The following is a 22,932-nucleotide window of genomic DNA, read 5'->3' as shown; positions in this document are numbered from 1 at the left end:
CAAGAGCTAGCTTTCTTTTTTGAATTTTTATTAGGTTGAAATCTGGTTTTAATCGCTGTTATTCACATTTTGCATATAAATTTCATGTGACATTCTACATTTAAGAATTCTCAAATCTTCTTTTCCTTTTTTAAAGTTAATCCCTGTAGCCAAAGAGAGCAAGAATTAATAGTAGTTAATCCTTCCCAGTGTTTGTGTGTGCATGGGGGATCAGTGTAAATATGGTTACTGCTGTGTTAACTTTCATTACTCCAGCTGTTAACCAGATGTTCAAAACAAGTAAATTGCCCTGGAATGGTTTTCTAAATACTTTTCCTTAATCTGTTAAAATATGCAAGAGCTAGAATATTTTTAATCATGTACCTGAAGATCTTCTAAATGATTAGCATTATATATGAATTCTTAAGTAATTAAAATACAACTACTTTTGAAATTACAAAGTATGAAAATAATTAGTATTGGGGTGGCAAGATATATATTTGTGTTGCAATAAAAATGTAACATTTATAAATTATATTAAAATCAATAAAAATCAGACTAAAATCTATTTATAGGGAAACATGCTCTCATAGTACATAAAAATATAAAAGAAATTCAAGAAAATATAAAAAAATGAAGAGAAAATGGAAAGAAACCTTAAATCTTCTGATATACTTTTCGGATAATTATTTTTATGTTATTTTTTCTTGTTTTTGTTTTTGACTGACATTGACCTACATAAGGTCTCTGAATTCTTCTTCTTAAAGTAAATGGTCTTTTCATGAAGAAAAATAATTTAGCTTTGATTACTTTCTCTCAGGAAACCCCTACATCCCCAAAACACTGAGTCATTATCACTTAAAAAAAAGTTTTGTATTGGCTTGATTTTCAATAATTGAGTGTTATCACAATTAAGAAAATTTCACAAAGAATTATTTTAGTCAGAATGAATCAGGATTTATTCCTTTGTTCTAATAGGATAACATTTATTTTCAGTGCCCAGGCAAAATAAAGTTGAGAATTAAAAAAGAACCTACCAAAATTATTTTAAAGACACAATTAAATAAAATATTCCCTGAGCTAAGGAATGAACTTTTCACCTCTCTTGCTTTTCATACCATATCCTGTGTCTTCTGGTATTAAAGATGCTTGATCTAACTATAAACTATTTTTGTCTAACAGAAATGACATCTTCCCAACGCGAAATCATTAACTTATACAAGAAAAGATCATTGTTATACTAGTTTTATATTGATCTTCTATAATCATAATTACAGAAAAGTTTAAGCACCTTGTTGTGTTAAAGTGGTGCTAAGTGAAGTTGAAGGTAATTTAACTACAAAGGCTTTACCATCTATGCCCCTGTAACCTAAGACATATATATTTTTCTAGAACCAACTATTAAAAGCAGACTATACTAAGTAAATATTTACATTGATTGAAAATATTAAAATTTTTTAAAAAATTATAATAATAAGTAATATGTATTTCATAAGCTCTGAATGTCTCAGAGCAGGTCAAAAGCAATTCTACAGTTTTAGTCACTTGGAGGTTTCCTGAGAAAGATGAGATTAAAGTGTTCCTTGAACAATGGACTTGGTTAAAGAAGAAAGTTCCTTTATTAGTGAACTTTAAAAACACTAATTAGAAACGTGAATAGTTGCAAGGAGCATTAACAGAAAGAGGCTACTAAGCATATCTGAGGAAATGTACTTTGGAGGATTTAAAGTATAACTTTATCCTGTTTTTAAACATACATTAGTTATAAAGGATTGTACAAGTTAAGTACCTTCTGAATTATTGAAAAATATCTCATTGTGTTTATCGTTACAGAATGTCCATACAGTGTAAGGATTAAGAGAACAGTCTTGAATTCAGCTCTGCCCCTTCTCAATAAGACATTGGGCAAGTCACTTAACCTCTGTGTGTCTCAGTCTTTTCACCTGGAAAATGAAAGTAATAAAAATAGATACCTCATGGGGATCTTAGGAAGATTGAAAGAGGTAATATCTAAAATTTTACCTGATACACAGGAAGGGATTCATTGGTACTGTGATTATAAAATACGCAAATAAGTCTACAAAGAAATAAATAAATCTTATAGGCTTAGTAATTTGTTTTGTTCCACTTGAATTGTCTTCAAAATATTCACTACAGATGGTAAATTTCTATTAATGGATTACTAAAGTAGTCATTCCCCATAGATGCCAGGTTAACAGAAAAGTTTATCACGTTAGGGGTTAAGTTATGCAATGCTAGTTCTAGTAAGCTATAATTAGTCAAAATAAATATGTTAGGCTGGTATAACCTGAATTAAGCAAGGTCTTTGTAAAAAATCTGAATATAGTTTCACCTATCAATTTCACTACACTTGTTCAAATGCACAAAACTGAAATTTTTAAGAAGTGTTTAAGTATTAGATTTGCCATAACTCTTCATGAGTTGAGTATTTTAAGTAGAAAGTAAAAGGCAAGTATTTTATTTATTTACTAGATTTATTGACTAATCCCATCAGAATAATAGAATTACTCACTGCTGGATCATGTTTGTCCTTTGAGATATTCCCACCTATGATCTACAGAGGACAGATTCCAATCTGTGGTCTTTCCAGGACTGATATAAAAGGCACCCCATAAAATTATGAAGCTCTATTCACATGTTTCCATATTTCAGTCTCTTTCAAAATTTACACTGATGCAAAATTTGCCTAATTTGCATTCCTTAAATATTAACACATTTAATTTTTAATTATCTGAGATGGTACATAGACCCAAGTGTACTCATATGCAGCCTTTGTCCCAATGAGAAAATGAGTAGTTCTATAAAATTACAATTTTTCCAAGCTTTTTTAGCACTTATGACAAATTTTTAATAAGCATTTATCTGTACTCATTCTCCTCTAATGCTAACTCTTTTCTTTCTCAGGTAACAAAAGAATGGGCGTGTTTATTTTCAAGCTACTTCTTTGGTTGATGTAAGAGTAGAAACTTATTATGAAATGATTAATTATACTTCTGATCTTCATGTACCAATGAGGAAAGCTGGAGCTGAAAAAAATCGAAGTTATTATACTTCATTTATTGTGGGCAACCTAAAACTAAAGGGTTTGGATTACTTAAAAAAATTTGGATTAAGAGATGTTCCAGCTTCTGCATTATTGTTCTATTAATCTTACTATTGTTTTGTACAAACTACATTAAGGAAAAAAATGACATAGGTATGATCTCTATTTTACAGATGCAGAAAATGTGGTTCACAAATTGGAAACAAACTGCCAAGGGTCACAAAACAAGTGTAAGGAAGGTCTAGGAATCAAACTCAGAAATATTTTAATATAAAGCCCAAACTCTTACTGCTTCCATCAATGTAGAAAATTTTAAAAAGCTAAGAAAACAATGTTTTTCCAACAACAGAAGATCAGAGTCTTACTTAAAAATTTCAAGCCCAGCAATCCATCCAACAATTTATGATATTTAACATCAAAAAACAAGACCAGTATTTCACATACATACATACCAATGAACTAAACTAAAAAACATCGGATGAGTGGATAAGAAAAATGTGGTATATCTATACAATGGAATATTACTCTGCTGTAAAAAAGAATGAAATACTGCCATTTGCAGCAACATGGATGGACTTAGAGAAGAGTATATTAAGTGAAATAAGCCAGGCACAGAAAGAGAAATACTGCATGTTCTCACTTATATGTAGAAGCTAATAAAAATAAATAAATACACAAACAAACAGGGGAGGAGGGGACAGGGAGACACAACAATCCCAATAATTCCTTGAACTTGTAAAGATAAGTGAACAGATACGATGTTGATGGGGTGTGGGAGCAGGGAGAGGAGGAGAGAAAAGGAGGAATTGGTAAAGGGATATGAAAATCAACTGCATTGTATATTGATGAATTAAAAATTTTTTTAAAAGGAGAAAAGAAAAAATAAATGAATAAACAAAACCCATGATAAAACTCACAAGTTTATGTTGGCAGTAACAATAACAACATTTGTGGATACCACTTTCCAATTTCTAAAAGGCTCTTATGTGCATTATAGTTTTAATTTCCATACAGTCTTGAGCATTACAGACCATCATTTTTATCTTTATAACTGAACAAACTGAAGCTCTTTCTGAGTGACGATATGACTTGCATGGTTATTCAGATAGTAAGGGCAAAATCTCATCCAGAAGGCAGTTCTACAGTCTCCTAATTCAAGTGCTCTTTCAAATACAAAGGACTATAGAGAGTTAAAAATCTGATGTCACATTTCTAATTCCTGTTTGTAAGGTCCAAAGTAAAAGTTTTATAAAATTGAATGTAAAAAAGTATGATCTTTTGAAACATAGAGCATAGATTTATATTTTATTGCTATTTTCCTACATTAAGCTTAAGAACAAATGTTAAAAAGATGGCAGTCAGCAAGATATTTTTCGAGGAAAACCAACTCTGCTGAGAAGGAAAAAGGGAGATATGGCAGGCCAAGACGTAAATTATAGTTTGCTTCATTTTACCATGTGTATCAATCCTTAGAAAGAAATCAGAATAGACATTATCATGATTTAACCAGTAAAATGTGAATCCATTAAAACTGTAATATTATCAAGAAAGGACTAGACCAAAGGGACACACATATTTAAAGGAAAAACCCAGAAGGTGAAATTGCTTAGGTAGCCAAAATACAATTGCCTCTGCTTCTTGTTTAAAGTGGATCCTAGTCTTCAGGAGACCATCATTTAAGGCCAACACCCTTTGCCAAAAAATCTGTGACTATTATTGACTAGTCTATTTTAAGAGGAAAAAGTGGTGACGTTGTGAACAGTTGTTCATTTCTGAAATGAAGAGTAAAGGAGAACAGATTTGTCAACCTAACTCAGAGTGTTTTTTCTCAGTAACATGAGTATTCACAAGAAATAAAGAATTAAGACCATTTCTGTAGCCTGACCAATCCAGGAGGCATTTTAATTTCTTACTTCTTATTATGAATCAAAATTTTATTTGCTGTACTAAAGAAATCTAATGCACCAAAGAGTTCCAGGATCATCTTATTAAATTTAACACTTATTGAGCCTTTAGTACGCATTCCAGGCATTATGCTAAGTAGTTATTTTAAGGGCATTACCTCATTCAGTCTCGCAGTTACCTCACTAAAATCATCACCTCTTCATAGGGAGACCTGAGGTTTAGAGAGGTGTGTATTAAGTCTACAGAGCTAGAAATGAAGAAATTGGGATTTGAACCCAGAAGTCTGACTTTTAAACATTGACATGTTGTCTCTTGAAGAAATTCTTGTTTACATTGAAATTACCTTCTATGAGAAAATATCCAAAACCTGAAATTGAAATTATAGCTGTAGTATGCATGGGATCCAGCATGTAACAAAGTTCCAAAAGAACAATCAATGATTAACGTAAATTCGAGACTGTTCATTTCTTCTAACATGACATGTGACTTCTTCAGAAATGTAGAAGTAAATTATTCTCTTTCAATTGACACTTGTTTTGAACTTTTAGAAACTTATATGGCAAATGATTTATTCTTAGATCCTAAGTAAAACTTTAATTTCTGATATCCAAGAAGATTCACAGAATACTGCTCTAAATGTATTGGCTAAAAAGACTCCAAGTGAATTTTAAAACAAATCAACTTAAAGTTTAAAGCTTCTATTGCAAAAAGTATTTTTATTCTTTGTCATTCCTATGATCTTTTCATAATTCACTCGAGTTAAATTTATTTTTAGCAAATATTTAGTTAGCAAATGCAGTTTAACTGGGAATATATTCTCAAACTACTGGAAAATGTTTATCTTTCCAAATTATATATGCATATATACCTGTAAGCATTTCATTCCACATATTCATTAAGTGTGTATGTATGTGTGTGTGTGTTACACGTCCGATACACGTTATGTGAAAAACAAACTACCAATTCACTTCATCCTTTAATTTTTTTCAGAACAAATAAAAAAGAGTTTGTTTTCTACTTCATTTTAATTCCTCAGTTGCTTAATGGCCTATATACTCTTCTTTGAAACCTCATATCATAATCCAGACTTCTTGAGAATAGAAGAGTCAGGGAAATAAAAGGAAGACATAGCCCCGTAGAACAAAACTTGCCAGCATACCACTGACATCAAGGAGAACAGCTCCTTCCCACTAAGTAACTCACAGAGGCTTGTTTAAAGTTTACAGCAGCCTACTTTTCCCTCCCACGTCTCAGGGGAGTTAAGAATACTTCTCAATGTGACAAAAGCCCACCTCCTCAAAGGGGAGGTTAATTATTGCTACATAATTAACTTCACAAGAAAACTGTTAAGATTAATGAGGCAGTGCTTACTAAGTGATTATAAGCTCCACATGAACTACCACAGAAATATTTGTTTACAAAACACACCTACAGGTATATTAATAACAGTTTCTATATAAATTATTACAAAGTCTAATCTGCAGACCAACATTTATAAATTATAACCTATGTACCTGAAAGAAAAAGAAGCAAAGGAACAAAGGAGGAAGAGAGGGAGGGATAGAGCAAAGACTGTGAGAGAAAGGGGAGGAAGCAAGAGAAGAAAAACGAAGAAGTGGAAAGAAAGGAAGGTAGGCAGGCAGGCAGGAAGAACAAAAGGACAGAGTAGGACAAGTTTTTACCTTTTAGCAAGAACTACCATTTTACAATGAATGTTTTCCACCTAGTTCTGTAACAATCATGGCTTAACAAAAGTCCACAATATCCTCTCTCTAATCTAGGTTTAAAATATAGAAAAACTCAAGTACATTTCGAAATAAATGTTGGAAGAGAATGGTCTAATGTAATACAAGTATAGAATTGTTGTAGTTATTTTAATGTTAATTCATTTTAACTTGGATAAAATAAGAACATTTTGATAAAAAGTAACTAAAATGAGTTCTATTCTGTTGCTAATAATAAGTTCAAATACAGCTACCCTAGAGTATAATGTGAAATATGTGTGAGTTCCTCCCCCTAAAGTATCGTATACTGACATGACCATCACATTATTACAGTTGAATTATAGAACACATCACCGATGTGCTTAGTCATCTTTTAGCAGTCACCACAACTGCTCACCAATCCTCTTCAATTGGAAATTATGTAAATCAGAACAGTCTAGATTAGGCTACAGAAACAAACAAACAAAAAAATTAAAATTCTCAGTGTTTTGAAACAGAAAAGTTTATTCCTTGCTTATGCTTCTTGGCCACCAAAGATTGGTAAGGGTTGGAGCAGGGGCTCCTCTCATTTTAGCCATTCAAGGACTCAGGCTGACAGAGGACCCCCTTCTCTTTATGTACAGGTCTTTATACGACAAGTAAAGAAACCCTTATGGTCTTATTCCAACAATGGAATGACCCAGCTCACAAGTGACCTCACAGCTCATTGGCCACAGCCAGCCACACGACCCTATACAATAATAACTGGGCAAGAAACACAATTCCTGCATGTGGTCAGAATGATAGATGTCTGGAACTATCTAGTGAAAAGCATTAATGACACCTCATTTACCTACTCATGTCTATGAATGTCAATGCTAAGATGCTTTTCATTGTTATTTCAATGAATTCAGTTGTGGATTTCTATCTATGAATAATCAACAGAAGTAAAAATAATTTTCATTGCCCTAGTAACTTTAGTTTATTCAAAGAAGCTGGACAGTTTGCAACTGAACTATCTGGAGATTGACAAAAACAATAAAAGAGAAAGTCAGAATTAATATCATCCAAATGTATTACATTCATCAGATTTAAGATTAGGGCTTCTGAATATTTATCAATTAAAGTTAAAGATTTAAAAGGATTCTATATGAATATTTATATCTACCTAGTTAAACTAGTATATGAGCAAGAGATGTGATTGGAGTAATTTAATTAGCAGGAGGGTTTTTGTATGGGAACCCAGAGTGGAAGAGGTTTGGAATTCAGATGACTAGAGAGAAAGATGGAGAATTGTGGTGCCTACCCTAATGTCCCACATGGACCCTCAGTACAATCGGGCTCCAGAGAGATTCTGAAGAAAGTGTTTACACGGAAGGTAGAAGCGGTAGGTCATGAGCAAGTCTCTTAACTGACAAGTGTAACACAGAGTGGAGAAGGGGAAGTCTCACTCTGGCCTCACCACAGCCTGGATTTATAGCACTAAGGTCTCTGCCAAATGAAAGCAGAGACACTGGTGCCTACCAGGATTTAGGAAACTCCCACCAGAAGAACAAGGCATGTTGGACTCCCTAGGAGGCTTCAAAGATGCCAAAGGAGCTCCATAGAGGAGGCTGAGGGCTTTCAGGAGGGGTGGGAGTTAGACCCCGGCAAACTCGATTACTGTGTTGGAGGAAGAGGAGCAGGGCACGTGGGCTGTGTGATCCTACAAAAATTGTCAATTTTGTTCTGAACAAAACACAGCAAAAACAAAACGACAATTCTCACATGTTCTTGATGATAACAACACTGAAAACATTAGTTTTTCAGAGGAAGGAAGTTTATAACAATTTCTTATCTGTGTCTTCATATGAAAACTCCAATATTGATAGTTCTGCAGTGGCTTTACAAGCAGAGTTGATTCTGGGACCAACGTAGGAAGAAAGGAGGGACTGACTGGGCAGGGCTCTAGGCCTCCAGCCCACTTCTACCAAAGCAGCTCTGTTTTTAAAAATGTCTTACATGTTGGTTTTTAAATAGAAGAAAAGTTTCCACTGCTTAGGGGAGGAAGAAATAAAGTTGTATGAATATTAATTCATATCCTACCATTTACTAATTCCTTTTGCCTAAATCAGTTCTTACTATTCAGTAGATCAACTTAGAAGTTTATCCTCTGCTTCTGAACTCCCGTTGCTCCATTTATTTTTTGTGTGGTTTCTGTGGTCTCAGGATGCAGAGGCCAGAGGCAAGCACATGAAATTATTTATGTCTAGAACTCATTTATGCCCTTTATAACAACTGAATACCAAAATATGGTCATCAGAAAATTTCAGGGAAACCACTAAACAGAAAGAAGTCATATGATTTTGAGAGCAGATTTTTAATATGGTACAAGCTAAGATAAAATGGTTTATTCTTTTCTAAAGGAATGCTAGTGCTCCACAGCTATTTACTTCATCATATTTGAAAGTAAAGCCTATTAAAAAATAAAAAGCCATTGTAATTGGTTAATTTCTCAGGCACCGTTTTAAAAATATGTACTGTTTGCCCTCTAAGTTACAAAAACCAAGGCCAGCCAAAGAGAACTGACCACAGGCTAACATATCTGTAAAGGAAGCTGACCTCTCTCAGAAGCCAAAATAAACTAAAATTTCTCAGTCTACAGAGCAGCAGCAAGCAGATCTTTGAAAGTCTGCCAGATTTATGTGGAAAGATCATATAAAGTAAACAGATTTTTGTCTTCCTGAGATGCTCTCTTCTCCACATTGCAATTATTATGAGTAGTAAACATAAGAAGAAATATTTCCAAAAACATCCAAAACATACTAAACATTTGTTACATATGACCTACTCAAAAAAATCATGAAGCTCTGTTTCAACATAAGTACAAGAATAAAAAGTTCAGCAATTTTTTTTTTTTTTGTAATTACTTCTTTTTCTCTCAGGACCCTTTCTTTATGGATAAGGCAACAAATAGATAAACACAGAGAAAAAGTAAGAAAAAAAAAAAACTGTCGTTTTCCTTATGAAACTATAAGAGAAAACAGCTTCCTTGATTCCTTCTTTGAAACTGAACAAGGAAAAATTTTTAAGAAATGTGTGGGACTCCTGCTTTGGTTTTGCTTTGAGAGAGACAGTGAAATCAACAGGCAAAATTAAACTTGAATTAGCAACTGAAATTCTATTTTCATTTAATCTTTCCATGATTAGAATCATATATGATTTGAACTAAACCTTAATCTGTCAGGAGTTTCTATGTTTTTATATGAGAGCATTGAATTTGTTTTATCAACTCACAAATTTCTTTGAATGTCTAAGCCAGTTCAGTCATTCCAGTGTCACACCAACACTAGAAGAAGAAAGTATATATGTTTTATATGAATTTATATGTATTATGTAATTTAAAAACAGGCTAGACAATCAACAAGCCAACAGGTAAATATAAGAAAACACTTGGGAGGCTATTCTATTAGCCTATTTCTATTAGCCTATCTAATCAGAGTCATTAAGATGAACATGTATTGATACTGAGTTTAGATTAAGTGTTAAAAAAATCAATTGAGCTAAAAAATGAAAAACCATTTTTAATTTTCATTAATTCTTTAAATAATAATAATCATTATTATTTATTTCTCTGCTTGGACTGGTCTATGTGCCAGTCTGCAAAAAGACTAATTATTACATAAGACATTAAACTGAAGGACCAAAGTTTAAAACACTGGCTTTGGGTCAATTTCATAAGTAATCAGAACAAAACTATCCACTCCTGTATTAGTCAGGTTCCCAGTAAGAAACAGATGGTGTCCTCAATTAAGGTAATTTGAGAAGCAGATACAGCATGGATAGTGCTTGGAGAAACCAAAATGAGATGGTTCCATACTCAGGGCTAGAAACAGTGGGGAACCATTACTACCCATAGGTCTAAAGGAGTGAGAGGAGTGTGGTTATCAGAGCCCCAAAGGAGGAGGCTACCTGACAGAAGCTGTGACCTTCAACAGACACATGCAGCCAACCCACAGCAATCCAAAAGGGAGGGGCCCCGAAAAATGTGACCCCACTCTTCTCTCATGCTCAATGGTATTTTTCAGTGTGTCATAAGGTAACCAAAAAATGTAAGACATTATTTCTCCAAAACACAGATTTCCCCAGAAAAGGACAATAAAGTAAAATCCAAGATAGATCATCTTGGTAAATCTAGGCAGACTCTGAATTTGAAACACAATGCTCTTTAAATGTAATGTTTCAACTGAAAATTGATAGTTTGTTGAGACCTGCATCGTATTTATTTAAATAATATATACCAAATAGAACAAAAACCTAATGAATGAAAGCTTTAATTTGTAGAGACTAGTCTGTATTAAATAGTACAGCAAAGTGTACTCTAATCATTGTCCTGGCTAGATACCAGGTAATTTTTTTTAATGATTAGATTTACCAAACAGTTCTACATGATTGTACCTCAAAACCTTATACAGATGTAATTTAGTATAAATTCCAAGAAGAGTTACATTCAGCAAATAATGTTCCCATTATATATTTGCAAATTAGCATTCCATTAATCAGGTAAAATCTGGACTAGATAGCATTGAAAGGTCCCTTTAAGTCTGAGAATTCATGATTCAGATTCAAGAGCTCCAGCAACAGGAAGTGAGAAAAACCCATAGCTCTGAAATTTCCTAGCCTTTTATTTTAATCAATCAGTATTAAAATTTTTAGAGAAAGGAAGACCATGGTCTTTAGAGTATTCTGCAAAATTGACACACGTCAGTGGGGCAAGTAATATGTGCCTTACCCAGGTATTGCCTAAATAAAACAATATGTGCAACAAAGCTGTGCAAACTAGAAAACTTTCCTGAATGTTAGGATTTAATGTATTCTCTTAATTTATGAAATACTATTTAAACACTTTACTTATTTTCTTAGGGTAATATGTAGAGGAAGATTCTCTTTTAAAATGTGTTTTATTGGATAACAAGTCATTACTGCTTCGATATGCAAGTGCAGAAATTAATTTTTTTAAGTTTATCAAATTTTTAAAAATCACCTCAAAAGTGAGAAACATCAGTAGAAATGCCATGAAATGAATGCTTTGTGCCTCTCACCCAGTATGAATTACCCAGAAGAGAAAATTTTTGTGTGACATTTCTATCATTTTAACATATCTACTATTAAAACGTAATTTCACCTAGTTAGCCTTCTCTGATTGAGTCCACAATTTTCTTAATGATTTTTATTACATGTGAGTGTATGTAAGTTGCACTCTGAATATCAAAATCTGGTTCCATTGGTGTTCTAATGTCTTTCCCATTTCCATATTTGTTCTATTTTCCCAAACAACTTTCAGTCCCCAAATAAACTTAGAAGAAATAATTTGAGAATATTATATCAAGGATTACTCATTTCATTTAATATGGTAGAAACCAAACCGTAACTATCTTACCCTTATGGGTTATAACACATTCCAAGCATAATGAATGTTTGGTTATGGGGAAAATATACGTCAGCAAACATTTCAGATTTCAGAAAAGACTCCTATTCACTGAATTCATTTTTAGATAAACAGCTGCATAGCCACGTATTTACTATGCATTTGTTATTTACTGCACTTTCTGTGCAATCTAGAAACACATTATTAACCTTTAACAGCTAAGTAGCTAGGACATTCTCTGCAAGTGAGCAAAATTCCTGGACAATAGTCACAAGATTTTATGGAGTCTTACAGACGGCATTTTATAATTTTGATTTAAAAAAAATCATTATCTTCAAATGAGTATTGACAAATTTTTGTTTCTTTTCTTTTCAATAACTGCATATGTAAGTGTTTGGGGGGATTTCGGGGCTCATTGGTCTGTAATAATTGATCACAATTCAGTGAAAGAAATTCCAGTAAAATCATACTTTTTTCCAAATAGTTTAACATGGACTAGCATTTCAAGATAATTCCTTTTCAAAATAGACCTTAGAATGTAAACTTAATTTGCGGCAAAGATTAAAATACTTGAAAACTATTTAATTTAAGTAGCTTTGCCGCCTATCAGCAATGATATCCAAAGGACAGTTTTTTCCAGGTTTCGGATGACTCATAAGCCACTAGCTTGATATATTTGATGCATTAGTCATGCTTTCCTCAACACAAAGGTATTGAGATGCAACCTCTTCTTTATCTAATACAAAATAGACACACATTCATAAGGCTTAAGGATCCTTTGTAAAATGCCCTAAATGCACAGACAAGTTCATATAATTAAATGACAATCTACATTATTATCATCAGTTTGATATGGTTTATAGACAAAGAGTAAGAATAAAAGCAAAGTTTCAAAAACTGTATTGATTTGAAGAGAATCATTTATACTAATGTAGAATAATAAAATTTAACAGATTGGTTAAAGTCAACTAGCTACAATAAATACCATGCAATGATATTATACAAAAGAAACGAGAAATACGTGAAACAATTGTTGATTGTTGCAACTGTAAAGAATTTAATTAAATAAATTACTGCTTCACAAAGAAATTATTGTTAGCCATTTTAAATTTAGTGAGAAATGACCCAGTGAAAATTTATTTCACCTACAGTGCATAGGTTATAAGAGAATTCCATATTTGATGTATGGACTTACAGTTTCTCATACTGGAGAGCTACCATACCTTCTATACCAAACAACTTCACCCTTAATAGCATGCTTTTTAAAAAATTTTGCTTTGCTTATTCAGATTTTCAATCATACTCACATAGAAATAATGGAACCCTTTCTTAAAATTTCCAACCCCAAAACCTTCTCTGGTCTCCAGGTTTACATTCATTAAGAAAAGGATTCCATATACAAAACATCAGTGCCGAATACTCAGTAGGCTGCTAATCACTAAATAAATAAATGCTTGCATAACAATGAATACACCAGGAAAAGAACGTTAAACCGATGGTATTACCCTCTTCTCCACACATACACAGACACACACACCATGCATGCACTCTCTCTGTCTCTCTCTCACTTGCATAATTAAAGCAAGGTTGCAAATAGTTCTCAAAACTTTGGACACCCACCTAACTGCCATGTAGCATCATATAGTTACAAAAGTCACTTCTCTTTGCTGTTACTCCTTTCCCAGCCAAAACCAAATAAATATAAAATGAAATCCAGTCCTGTCTATGTAAGATTAACTAAGGGGCAAAAAAAAGTCCAACAACAAGAACAATAATAAATATGAAGAACTATGCAAATTCAGTTTATCATTTTTAATGTCAACTTTTCCATCCTGGACATATGTTATCATGTTTGGATTATTTTACTTTATGAAAGTTATATTGTTAAATATTTTATAAGAAAACTTTATAAGAATAAAGAAACGCCTGAAATATAATGTGAGTTTTAATAAGGAATTGTTTTGATCCATTAAATGTTGGAGGAGAAGATTTGAGGGGAAAAAAATGGTGCTGACATTTACGGAGGGCTTAATACAAATTGAGCAATATGCTAAGTGTTTACATGTGCAATCTCACTTAATACAACACTCCATTACAGTAGGTATTATTCCCATTTTATTAATGAGTCAAGTTCAGTCACTTGTCAAAGTTGCTACAAGGTGGCTGAGTCATTCTAGGGACCCATGTCTATATTAACTCAAATCATTCCTTTCATTTCAATGAAGTGACACACCTAGAAAAATTTAATACCTCTCTGATTTCTTATTAGTTAATTGAATTGACAAGAATTTTCCACAGGCGCTGACAGGAACTAAAATATTCTAACACATTAATTTTAATAGTTTTTTTTTCCACATATGATGTCATTTCCTATTCTCTTGAACCCTGAGAAAAGCATTACTATTCTGATCTAAGAAGAAGGTAATAATATAGAGTCACACATCTATTATGTGAAAGAGCAGATTAAAACTCCCTTCTCTGTTCATGATCTTAAAACCCAGAACATGCTACTTTGAAAATGTCAAAAAAGCTTATTTTTAATGAACACTGATTTCTCATCCAAGGGCTGGATGACTTTTATAGAAACTATGTACAAAACCGATTCTAAAGTAAACTATGTTTCATAAAGGTAGCTTTCTCAAAAAATTCAGTTTAACAATAAAATTGCTTCTATTAGGAAATGAAGTAAACAAAAGCATGCATGAAACTGGATTCTAAGTAATGTAAAATTCCTTTCTCAATTTTGGAATAAAACTAACTTGCAATACATTTAACTACAGCTATAAGGAAAACCTGCTGAAACACACGTGTATGCATGACCCATATGCACACAAACACACTTCACTTAAATTTCCATGTCCCTGCGAATATTTTAATCTCTTGTTCACAAAAATTTTTTTTTTGCCACATAATGAAGTTTCCTTTTATTAAATACTGCACATGTAAGCTATTTCAAAGTGGCAAAAGTAACAAATATGGCATTTTACTTGATCAGGCCTACAATTTTAGTAATATTCTATTGTTACTTAAAGATTATCTTTACATTATAGATTTTTATGATCTATATCTACCTATATTTATATATAGATCATAAAAGGAATGAATAACAGAAGCATTGAATCAGAAATGCAAACACTGTACTCTTTTTTTTTTTTTTCTTGAAAAGAGATTGCAGATGTTTGTCTTCAAACTGTGGAAGAGAGGATTTGGGAAATGTTATTATTGTACAAGTAGTGCTAGGGCCAAAAGTGAGAAATGGAGAGAAAAATGAAGACAGTTAAATAAATAAAAACTGGCAAATTTTCTTACCACACATTTTTTCTAGACGGCCAAGTATAGAATGTTATATTTATCATTAATATTTAAAAATTAATATATATGAAATTAAGAATATTTCTCAATGACTTCATTTTTCTTGTTCTCTCAAAAATGTTATTAACAACTTGGAGATCATAAATTGGCACCAAAAAATGTATTAATGGAATTGGAAATTATATAAGTGGTAGCTATCTTCTAGAAAGGAAGTAAGTTAAAGGTAGCTGCTTTCCTAAAGTAATGCATTTTTATTCCTTGGATTGTAATCAATTTACTGCTATCTTCCCTATTGAGATTTTTCTTGTTTTGTCCATTAAACATTCACTTCAATCAATATTTACTGAAATTCTATTTAGGCTGTGCTAAACAATTCAAAGACCAAGTTTTTACTTGCAGAACTCAAAGTCTGGTGGAGGGAGATGAAAATACAAATGGAAAACCAAACAGCAATATAATAAAGGCTAGAACAGAAGTACAGTATGTGCAAAGGGCTAGGCATCCAGCAAAGGGGCGGGACAAACTGTCAGGCTCTGTTTCTTCGAGAAACTACAAATGCAGTATATCCTTCTATATTCTGATAGAGTGTAGAGTAATGGCAGTCACTTACAAAGGAAGTAAGATCAAAAGAGTGTAATGAGGAGGTGAAAGGTGGCTCAAAAAGTATTGTGAGGGTAAATACAGCAAAAGGTAGAAAGAAATGAGGACAATTAAACTGACAGAAACACAAATTGTCCTAGATTACATAGTGCCTAAAAATGTAAACACATATGCAGACATGAGCTAAAGTTTACACCAGGCACATCATGAGACTTGCCTTGCTTGCATGGTAGGGTAGAATATCAAGGATTAGCAGAGGCAGAGTGAAAAGACAAATGAGTGAGTGTGTTCAGATTTCCTGGAATTTATACAGGGATCCCAATTTCCTTTCACATAAGTAGAGCCATTGAGTTAGTAGGAAACAAAGATTCCATTAAGGCTTATTACGTGACTTAGATACACTGGTGTGAAATTTTTCTGTACAAAATGTTTTTTACTTAAGTGATGTGGTAACAAATAAAATCTTGTAGCACATTTTATCTAATAGTTCAGAATCACCTTCAGTAAAAGAGTTCTAGGAAGCATAGCAAAGACCTAAGGAAAACCAAAGATGACTTTGTACATAAACAGCAGTCTTTCCCCAGACTTGTATCTGATAACCATGTAAACAGCAATGTTATTTGAGTTCCCTTTTATTAAAAAAGTTATCCATTAATTGTAGACAGGTTTTGAAAAACTGTCCAAAATAAGACATCATTATTTAAAAATAAATAAATAAATAAGGCTCTATTTCATTGATTTACTTGGCTTTCACGATTTCAGATAAAAATTGGGGAAGTGACAACTGAGTTTCTATAATGACATGCCATCTCCAAATATGTCAAATATGATCTTAAGTAAGATCCTTAAAGGTACTAAAATTTGATACTTTATTAAAATATCAGCACTTTGATGATGCATTCAAGATAACATTTGTAATTGTTGGTGTCATTACAAAGAGTAATACTATTCTTCTTGCTGTTTTCAATGAAATTCTTGAGTATGTGAAAGTATTATTAAAGAACATTCTAGCAGAAATCCTATCTCAAAGTAGGCTTCCCATTACTGAAAGAGTCTGATGTTCCCTCAATACTAACTAAATATTATTTTGTAATTCTAACATTCACAATATTAATCATTTGGTATACCTTTGCTGTCACCATCAGTAGCATACAAAATAATCTGGAATTGCATTTACTAAGTGTGAAGACTATTCTGTCAAATCTGTGCCACTTTTATGATGTAATACATGTGGAACATATTTCTACTCAAAGCAGGCCTTCTGAGTCACTATTTATTACAGTGAATAAAACGAGAGTTGAAAACTGTTGACGGTAATTTTGTATTTATTCCTTTGATGACTTACAAGATAGTTTGACAATTTTTCCATAGCAAATAGAAATCATAAAGTAATATAAAATATAAGCGGAATTTTTAAACCCTCATTTTAAAAGCTGGAATTATATGTTATCATATAAAATGAAGAGACTTTGGAGAAAATTTAGATATGAGTAGCATGACTGTAATTATTAATATCAAGCCTTATGCATGTCATTATGTGGTAGTTTATTTGAAATAGTATTAAATAATTATTTCACAATATTTTATATATAATTTATATCAAATATTGAAGATTTCATATGCTTTGCATAAATCTGACTACATTAAGAGTCTGTAGATTTTCACATTCTCTTCCTACAATGCAGCATAGCTAGACAGGTGTGCTTGGGTGAGGTAAGGAATGCTGTACGTATTTTTATAAGAATTACTTGCAAATACATCAACTACAATTATATCATCAGGAATTACTTATCTTTACCTTTCTGACTCAGAGTACCTGAACAATTAAAGAGAACAAATTTAGAATACAGAAAATATAGGCTACACAATTTTACAGATACTGCATATATTGTTCCCCTATTATACAAACTTTTCTTAGGTCACCTCTACTAACACTGAAATAATTTAATATAATCACTTATTTGTCTACGGAGGTCTTCCCTTCTCATTTTGCCAGCTAACTAGCCACAAGAAATAAACACTCGCCCACATGATCTATATACCTAAGGTGTAAAATCACTCTTATTCTTTTACAAAACAAATGACTATCTAATACAGTTTCTATAAATCCCATCACTGTCTTAACCCACATCTCACGATCATGACCAGTAAACTCGTACTTGTTTAATATGCACAAAACAATTTTGTTGTGATTTCATAAAATAAGGGTTGCAAAACCGAATTCACTTTCTACTATCATCAATAGTCAATTTGATGATAGAAGTTTAACCATTGAAGAAACGGATATTCTAATTTTGATTAAAACAACAATAAAACAAACAAAAACTTTCTGATGTTAATTGTTTTATTAGCCGCCTTGCAACACCACATTTTCTGTGTGTACTGTAGCTTCTTATTCTAGGGGACACTAATTAGTTTTAAATGGTGTTAAATACCATCCCTGCAGTTGCAAGTGCTTCTCTGGGATTTTTACTAGAGAAAAGAACTCCTGTAATTTAAAACTACTTTGTTTTCTTCAGTTACGTGTGTTAGTGAAACACAGACCTGTAGAAATCTTAAAGGTTTTCACCCCTCTCTTATTGCCATTAGTCTGCATTTATTTTATAACAGGTTCTTTCCCCTTGTACTATTGCTCTTCCACAATTCCCATCCCCCAAATTGCAGCCACCAGAGAAGTAGCATTAAGCCAACCAGGCTCTTCTGTCTTCCCTCCCCCCCCCCCCCCCTTTACAAAGCCTTGGCTACCCTTAAAGAAAATTTTCCAACAACGTGTCAATTTTACATTGGCCACAAAGACAACTTCTGTTAGGGGAGGGGGAGGAAAAAGGGACTGGAGCTTGGCTGTCCCTTTCCACAGACAGGGATCTTTGTGGAGATCAGAAAACATTTCCTGCATAAGAAATCAACACACTCTCTGGTTGCAGGGTTGGGGAGCAAGAAAGAATATGTATCAGCAGTTCCTTAAACGAATGGAACCTATCCATTAACCTTCCAAACCGGAGTCATTTTCTCAAAATATGACATTTTCTCTTGCATTATTAAACTTAATCCACAATCTCAAATCTTCTGGTAGCTTCCCCACTGGGAACTGAGTGAAAGCTACAAATCACTCCTTTAGTTTTTTTTTTTTTTTTTTTCCTTTTTTCCTCCGCATTTCCGTTGCACTGTTTTTGTTTTGTTTTGTTTTGTTTCCATCAAGCTCATCTCTGAGACGTTCCCTCTCTCTTCGTGTATAACAACAAGAGACCAAGAAGATAAGAGCAAAAAATCACTTTCAAGAGGCAGATCAGGTCTTAAAGGATCAGTGTGCGTTTTAATTCCGCCCCCCCCATCCCCCACCCGCAGGTGGCTTCACAGGCAGAAGACACTGAAAGTTTGCGCTTGCAGTAGGTTTCTCTTGACCCAGGAAAGAGCGCATGCGGGATTTTGTGCAAAGCACCACAAACAAAATCCTGGACTTGGGGAAAGGGGGGCATCCCTGTCTTCATGTGTTAGAAAGTCATTTGGTCCAAATAGGCTTGCTACTGAGTTTGTGTCACGTTTTTGTCAAGTTGCCCCAAGTTCAAACCTGGAAAAAGGTGGGGTGTGAAAGGGTAGGACGCAGAAGGGAAAGGAGACAGAAAGTGAAGGGGACCTTTTGCTGGGCTGAAGCAAGAGGGAGAAGTCTACAAATCCATTTCACAGGTGGTGCGTGTGTGTGTGTGTGTGTGTGTGTGTCCCCGAGGGGATGCAGCCTGGATAAAGGCGCCCCTCTTTCCCCTCACCGGCCTCCAACACAAGCTGACTCCATGTTTCTGCAAAGCTTTTCTCCTGAACATTGCACCCACACTTCCGGGGCATGTTGCTGCGCTATCCAGTCCTCACCACCCCGTCTCTAAAATCTTAAAACCTAAAACTAGCTTAAAACCTAAAACTGACCTTTATCAGTGAAGATCACAAAATCAAATAAATCCAAAAATGACAGAGCAAAGGAGTAATAATTAGGTGTGTGTGTGTGATGAAACAGTACGTAGTAACTACAATCCCCCAAAGTCTCCCCTCCCCTCTCACTGTCTTCCCCTCTCCTTTGAGCACTTACCTTCTTTGGGTGGTCGCTTGGCCTCCCTGGTAAGATTGCAGACTTGAGTGGTTTGCAGCTCCTGGGTCAGGCAGCCCTCGGTCTGCTCATTCAGGGGTAACACCACGTTATTTAACATGACCAGCGACTGGTCGTCGATCCCCCACTCTCCCAAATGCTGAGGGCAGGTGCATTTTGTATACATAATCCCACATGATTCTGTTCTCCCATTTTCTGATTTTAAGCAGCTCTCCAACCAAGTGCATAATACATGACAACCAAACTGACTTGGGCTCACCTTGTTCAACACCAAAAACTCAAAAAAAGATTTCTGATCTTCTTCCCCTTTTTTCTGTAATCCTGGGAAATCGGTTGGAAATACCCGACGTATTTGAATAAAATTTTTATCATATTGTAGAAAAACAAAAGCATTCTTGGAATTGCAGAGTTGCATTATAGAATGATTCTTTCTCAAAAGATCCTTTATTTTTTCATGGGAAAAATGATCGAACTGATAAGCCAGGAGGGAAAAGTTAGAGCAGCTAAGGTCCTTTTTGGAAAATTTCAGGTAAATGCTATATTTGGTTGGATCTGGATTTTCCAGCGTCCAAGTGCAGTTTGTAAAGTTTTTGGGAAACATTTCACTTACAGAATACGATCCATAAATGACTCCCTTCACCAAAGTTGAACACCAGAAGTCTTGGGCAGCATTAAATCCAAACATAATCAGGAGATAGGTGGAAAATATATAAATCAGCAGGTTACGAACAGCCTTCATCCTATGTCATTTGGCCTGTAAAAATGGCAATGAAAGTAAAATGCAAGTAGGAGTCTACGCGAATTGAAAAAAATAAACTCCTTCCAATATTACAGCCAGTTGTTTTCAAGATCTCAGGGGGAAAAAAAAAATTTAAAAGAAGGACAGGTAATTTTTATTTTATAACGCCAGGAAATTATCTGTTGCTGTGTGAACAGCGCCCTCACGTGGTCATTCACAATGGTCAAATTCTCTACATTCAATTTAAAAATAATAGTTAACAGATTATTAATAGGAATGCATTAATTTATCTACCAGGATTTCCTCCACACCCATTATCATTCTATCAAATAAAGAGGAAAAACATGGGTTCTGTAAATATCATAACCTAAATGATAATTTTTGAAATATTTTTAATCACTATATACAACCTTTTCTCTCCCTCTGTCTTCTGACTGCATCGCATCATCATCACACAAAATCTAATCTGATAATCTAGCGACAGCTGTCATCACGTTACTTCTTTTCTCTTAAATGTGAAAAGTACTTAGGATAAATTACAGCCACAATTTTAAAAGCACAAATGATCATTTGTTGCAGATGGAACATCATCTCCCAAACGCCCCTACTTGCCTTTGCAGGGGCCACCATGTGAACTGATGGGAAATTCCTGTGCAAAAACATGGGCATTCATGTGGATTCATAGAATTTTAAAATTATCATCTGAGAAAGGGGATACATGAGTACATATATCGGGAAGACTTGTTGTTCAAGATTACCATTGAGAACTAGGATTTAAGGCAGTCTTTTCAATGTGACATGCCCTCTTGGGATACGTAAAGTGGATCACTGTATTAGTGTCTGTACCCAAAGGCGATGTCAGTGAGAAATCCCAGAACTGCAGTAATTGAGCTGGTTTCAGCCTTTTAATATTTTTTTTAAAAAACTGGGGCTATTTTATCTAGAGTTATCTACTATTATTTGAGATTTACACATGGTAGATTTTGAAAGACACTAGCAGTTTCTTTCCTAGCAGATTTCAATTATCGAATTGCTCCCTTTCCAACAACAGCTCCAAAGCTCCACTTTTTTTCTTTTTCTTTCTTTTTTTTTAATGCTGGCCTTGCATAATAAAGTAGTCCTTGGTGATATTTACCTCTGTAAGTTGTTATCCAAAAATAACTTGAATATTTTTCAGCTTTAACCTTTAAGAAGTTATTTCTTAGAATAAATGACACTGCTTTTTTTGTTTAGCCTTTGAGCTGATAAAAGTGATGCCAAGTTAACATTAAAAGTCTTTAGGCTGCAGTCTCTTCCACTGTTCTGTAAACAGAGACAGACATACAGACATACAGATAGTTAAAGAGTTATTATGTCTTTGCCTCGGTCCTGTCTGAACCAAAGGATAAAACCCTCTTCCTTCCCATTGCATAACACACACCAACGCATGCACAACAAATCCAGTGACCGAAGTCCCTGAAGATAGATCTGCATTTTCCAGATTATAATTCAATGTCAATTTCTTGATATAGGCAAAAACAACCCCAACTCTAAATCTCTATATAGCAGTAGTTTAAAATAACATCAGAACAGCTAGGACTATCCAAACAGTGTTCTCTGTTTCCAGCATACAGCTCAATGAATAATGCATTTTCTTCTTGAGAAAAGAAAGCCAATGAGCATTTAAAGGTTAAAAACGGGGAAAGTTGTAGGAAATTCTGGAAATAATTTCCTCTTTTTTTTGCTCTAGCACTTTGCAGGCAATGCAGGTCTGCGCAGTGTTCTTTAGGATAGAGTGTAGGCGTTGAGAGCCAATGTGACAATAAGTGTCTAAATTAGGAATTCCATCCATGAAAAGGGGCTTCATTTTATAACCAGGAGCTGAAAAAGAGGTCATACTTCTTTCCCTAACGAAATCGGTACTTTTGTTTCCATTTATTTGACAGTGCATGTCTGCAATGCTGTGCTCATCAATGATTAGAAAGAGTGAGGAAACAGCTCCGATTTCACTTTCATGCCTGCTCAAGAGGGCACCCCCCAATATAATGCTCTTTATTTTTAATCAGCCTTGAAGTACAGTCTTGTTTTGTTCTAAATAATTTTACAAAATGAATCATTGAACACACCCTCCCCCCCCCCCCCCCCCCC

The 22,932-nt window shown here is 33.9% G+C and overlaps 1 protein-coding gene across 2 annotated transcripts in view; it reads right to left on the bottom strand.

Annotated features, from left to right (window-relative positions):
• The window catches only part of LOC103592419 (brain-specific angiogenesis inhibitor 3), a 415,718-nt gene that overhangs the window by 391,670 nt on the left and 1,116 nt on the right, over positions 1–22,932 (bottom strand). Inside the window, exons 2-3 of one of the 2 annotated variants that reach the window (XM_008575133.1) lie at positions 21,941–22,107; positions 20,049–20,820 (exon numbers count right to left, since the gene is read on the bottom strand). In XM_008575133.1, the coding sequence (XP_008573355.1) occupies positions 20,049–20,805 (757 nt within the window). In that variant the 5' untranslated portion in view covers positions 20,806–20,820; positions 21,941–22,107. The remainder of the gene's footprint in view (positions 1–20,048; positions 20,821–21,940; positions 22,108–22,932) is intronic. The other variant, XM_008575134.1, reaches the window with a different exon arrangement.

Source organism: Galeopterus variegatus, unplaced genomic scaffold (assembly GCF_000696425.1).
Source record: "Galeopterus variegatus unplaced genomic scaffold, G_variegatus-3.0.2 Scaffold1145, whole genome shotgun sequence".
NCBI classification, from domain to species: domain Eukaryota; kingdom Metazoa; phylum Chordata; class Mammalia; order Dermoptera; family Cynocephalidae; genus Galeopterus; species Galeopterus variegatus.
Note: the sequence above shows the minus strand (reverse complement) of the source record. Positions and strands in the feature narration are given on the sequence as shown.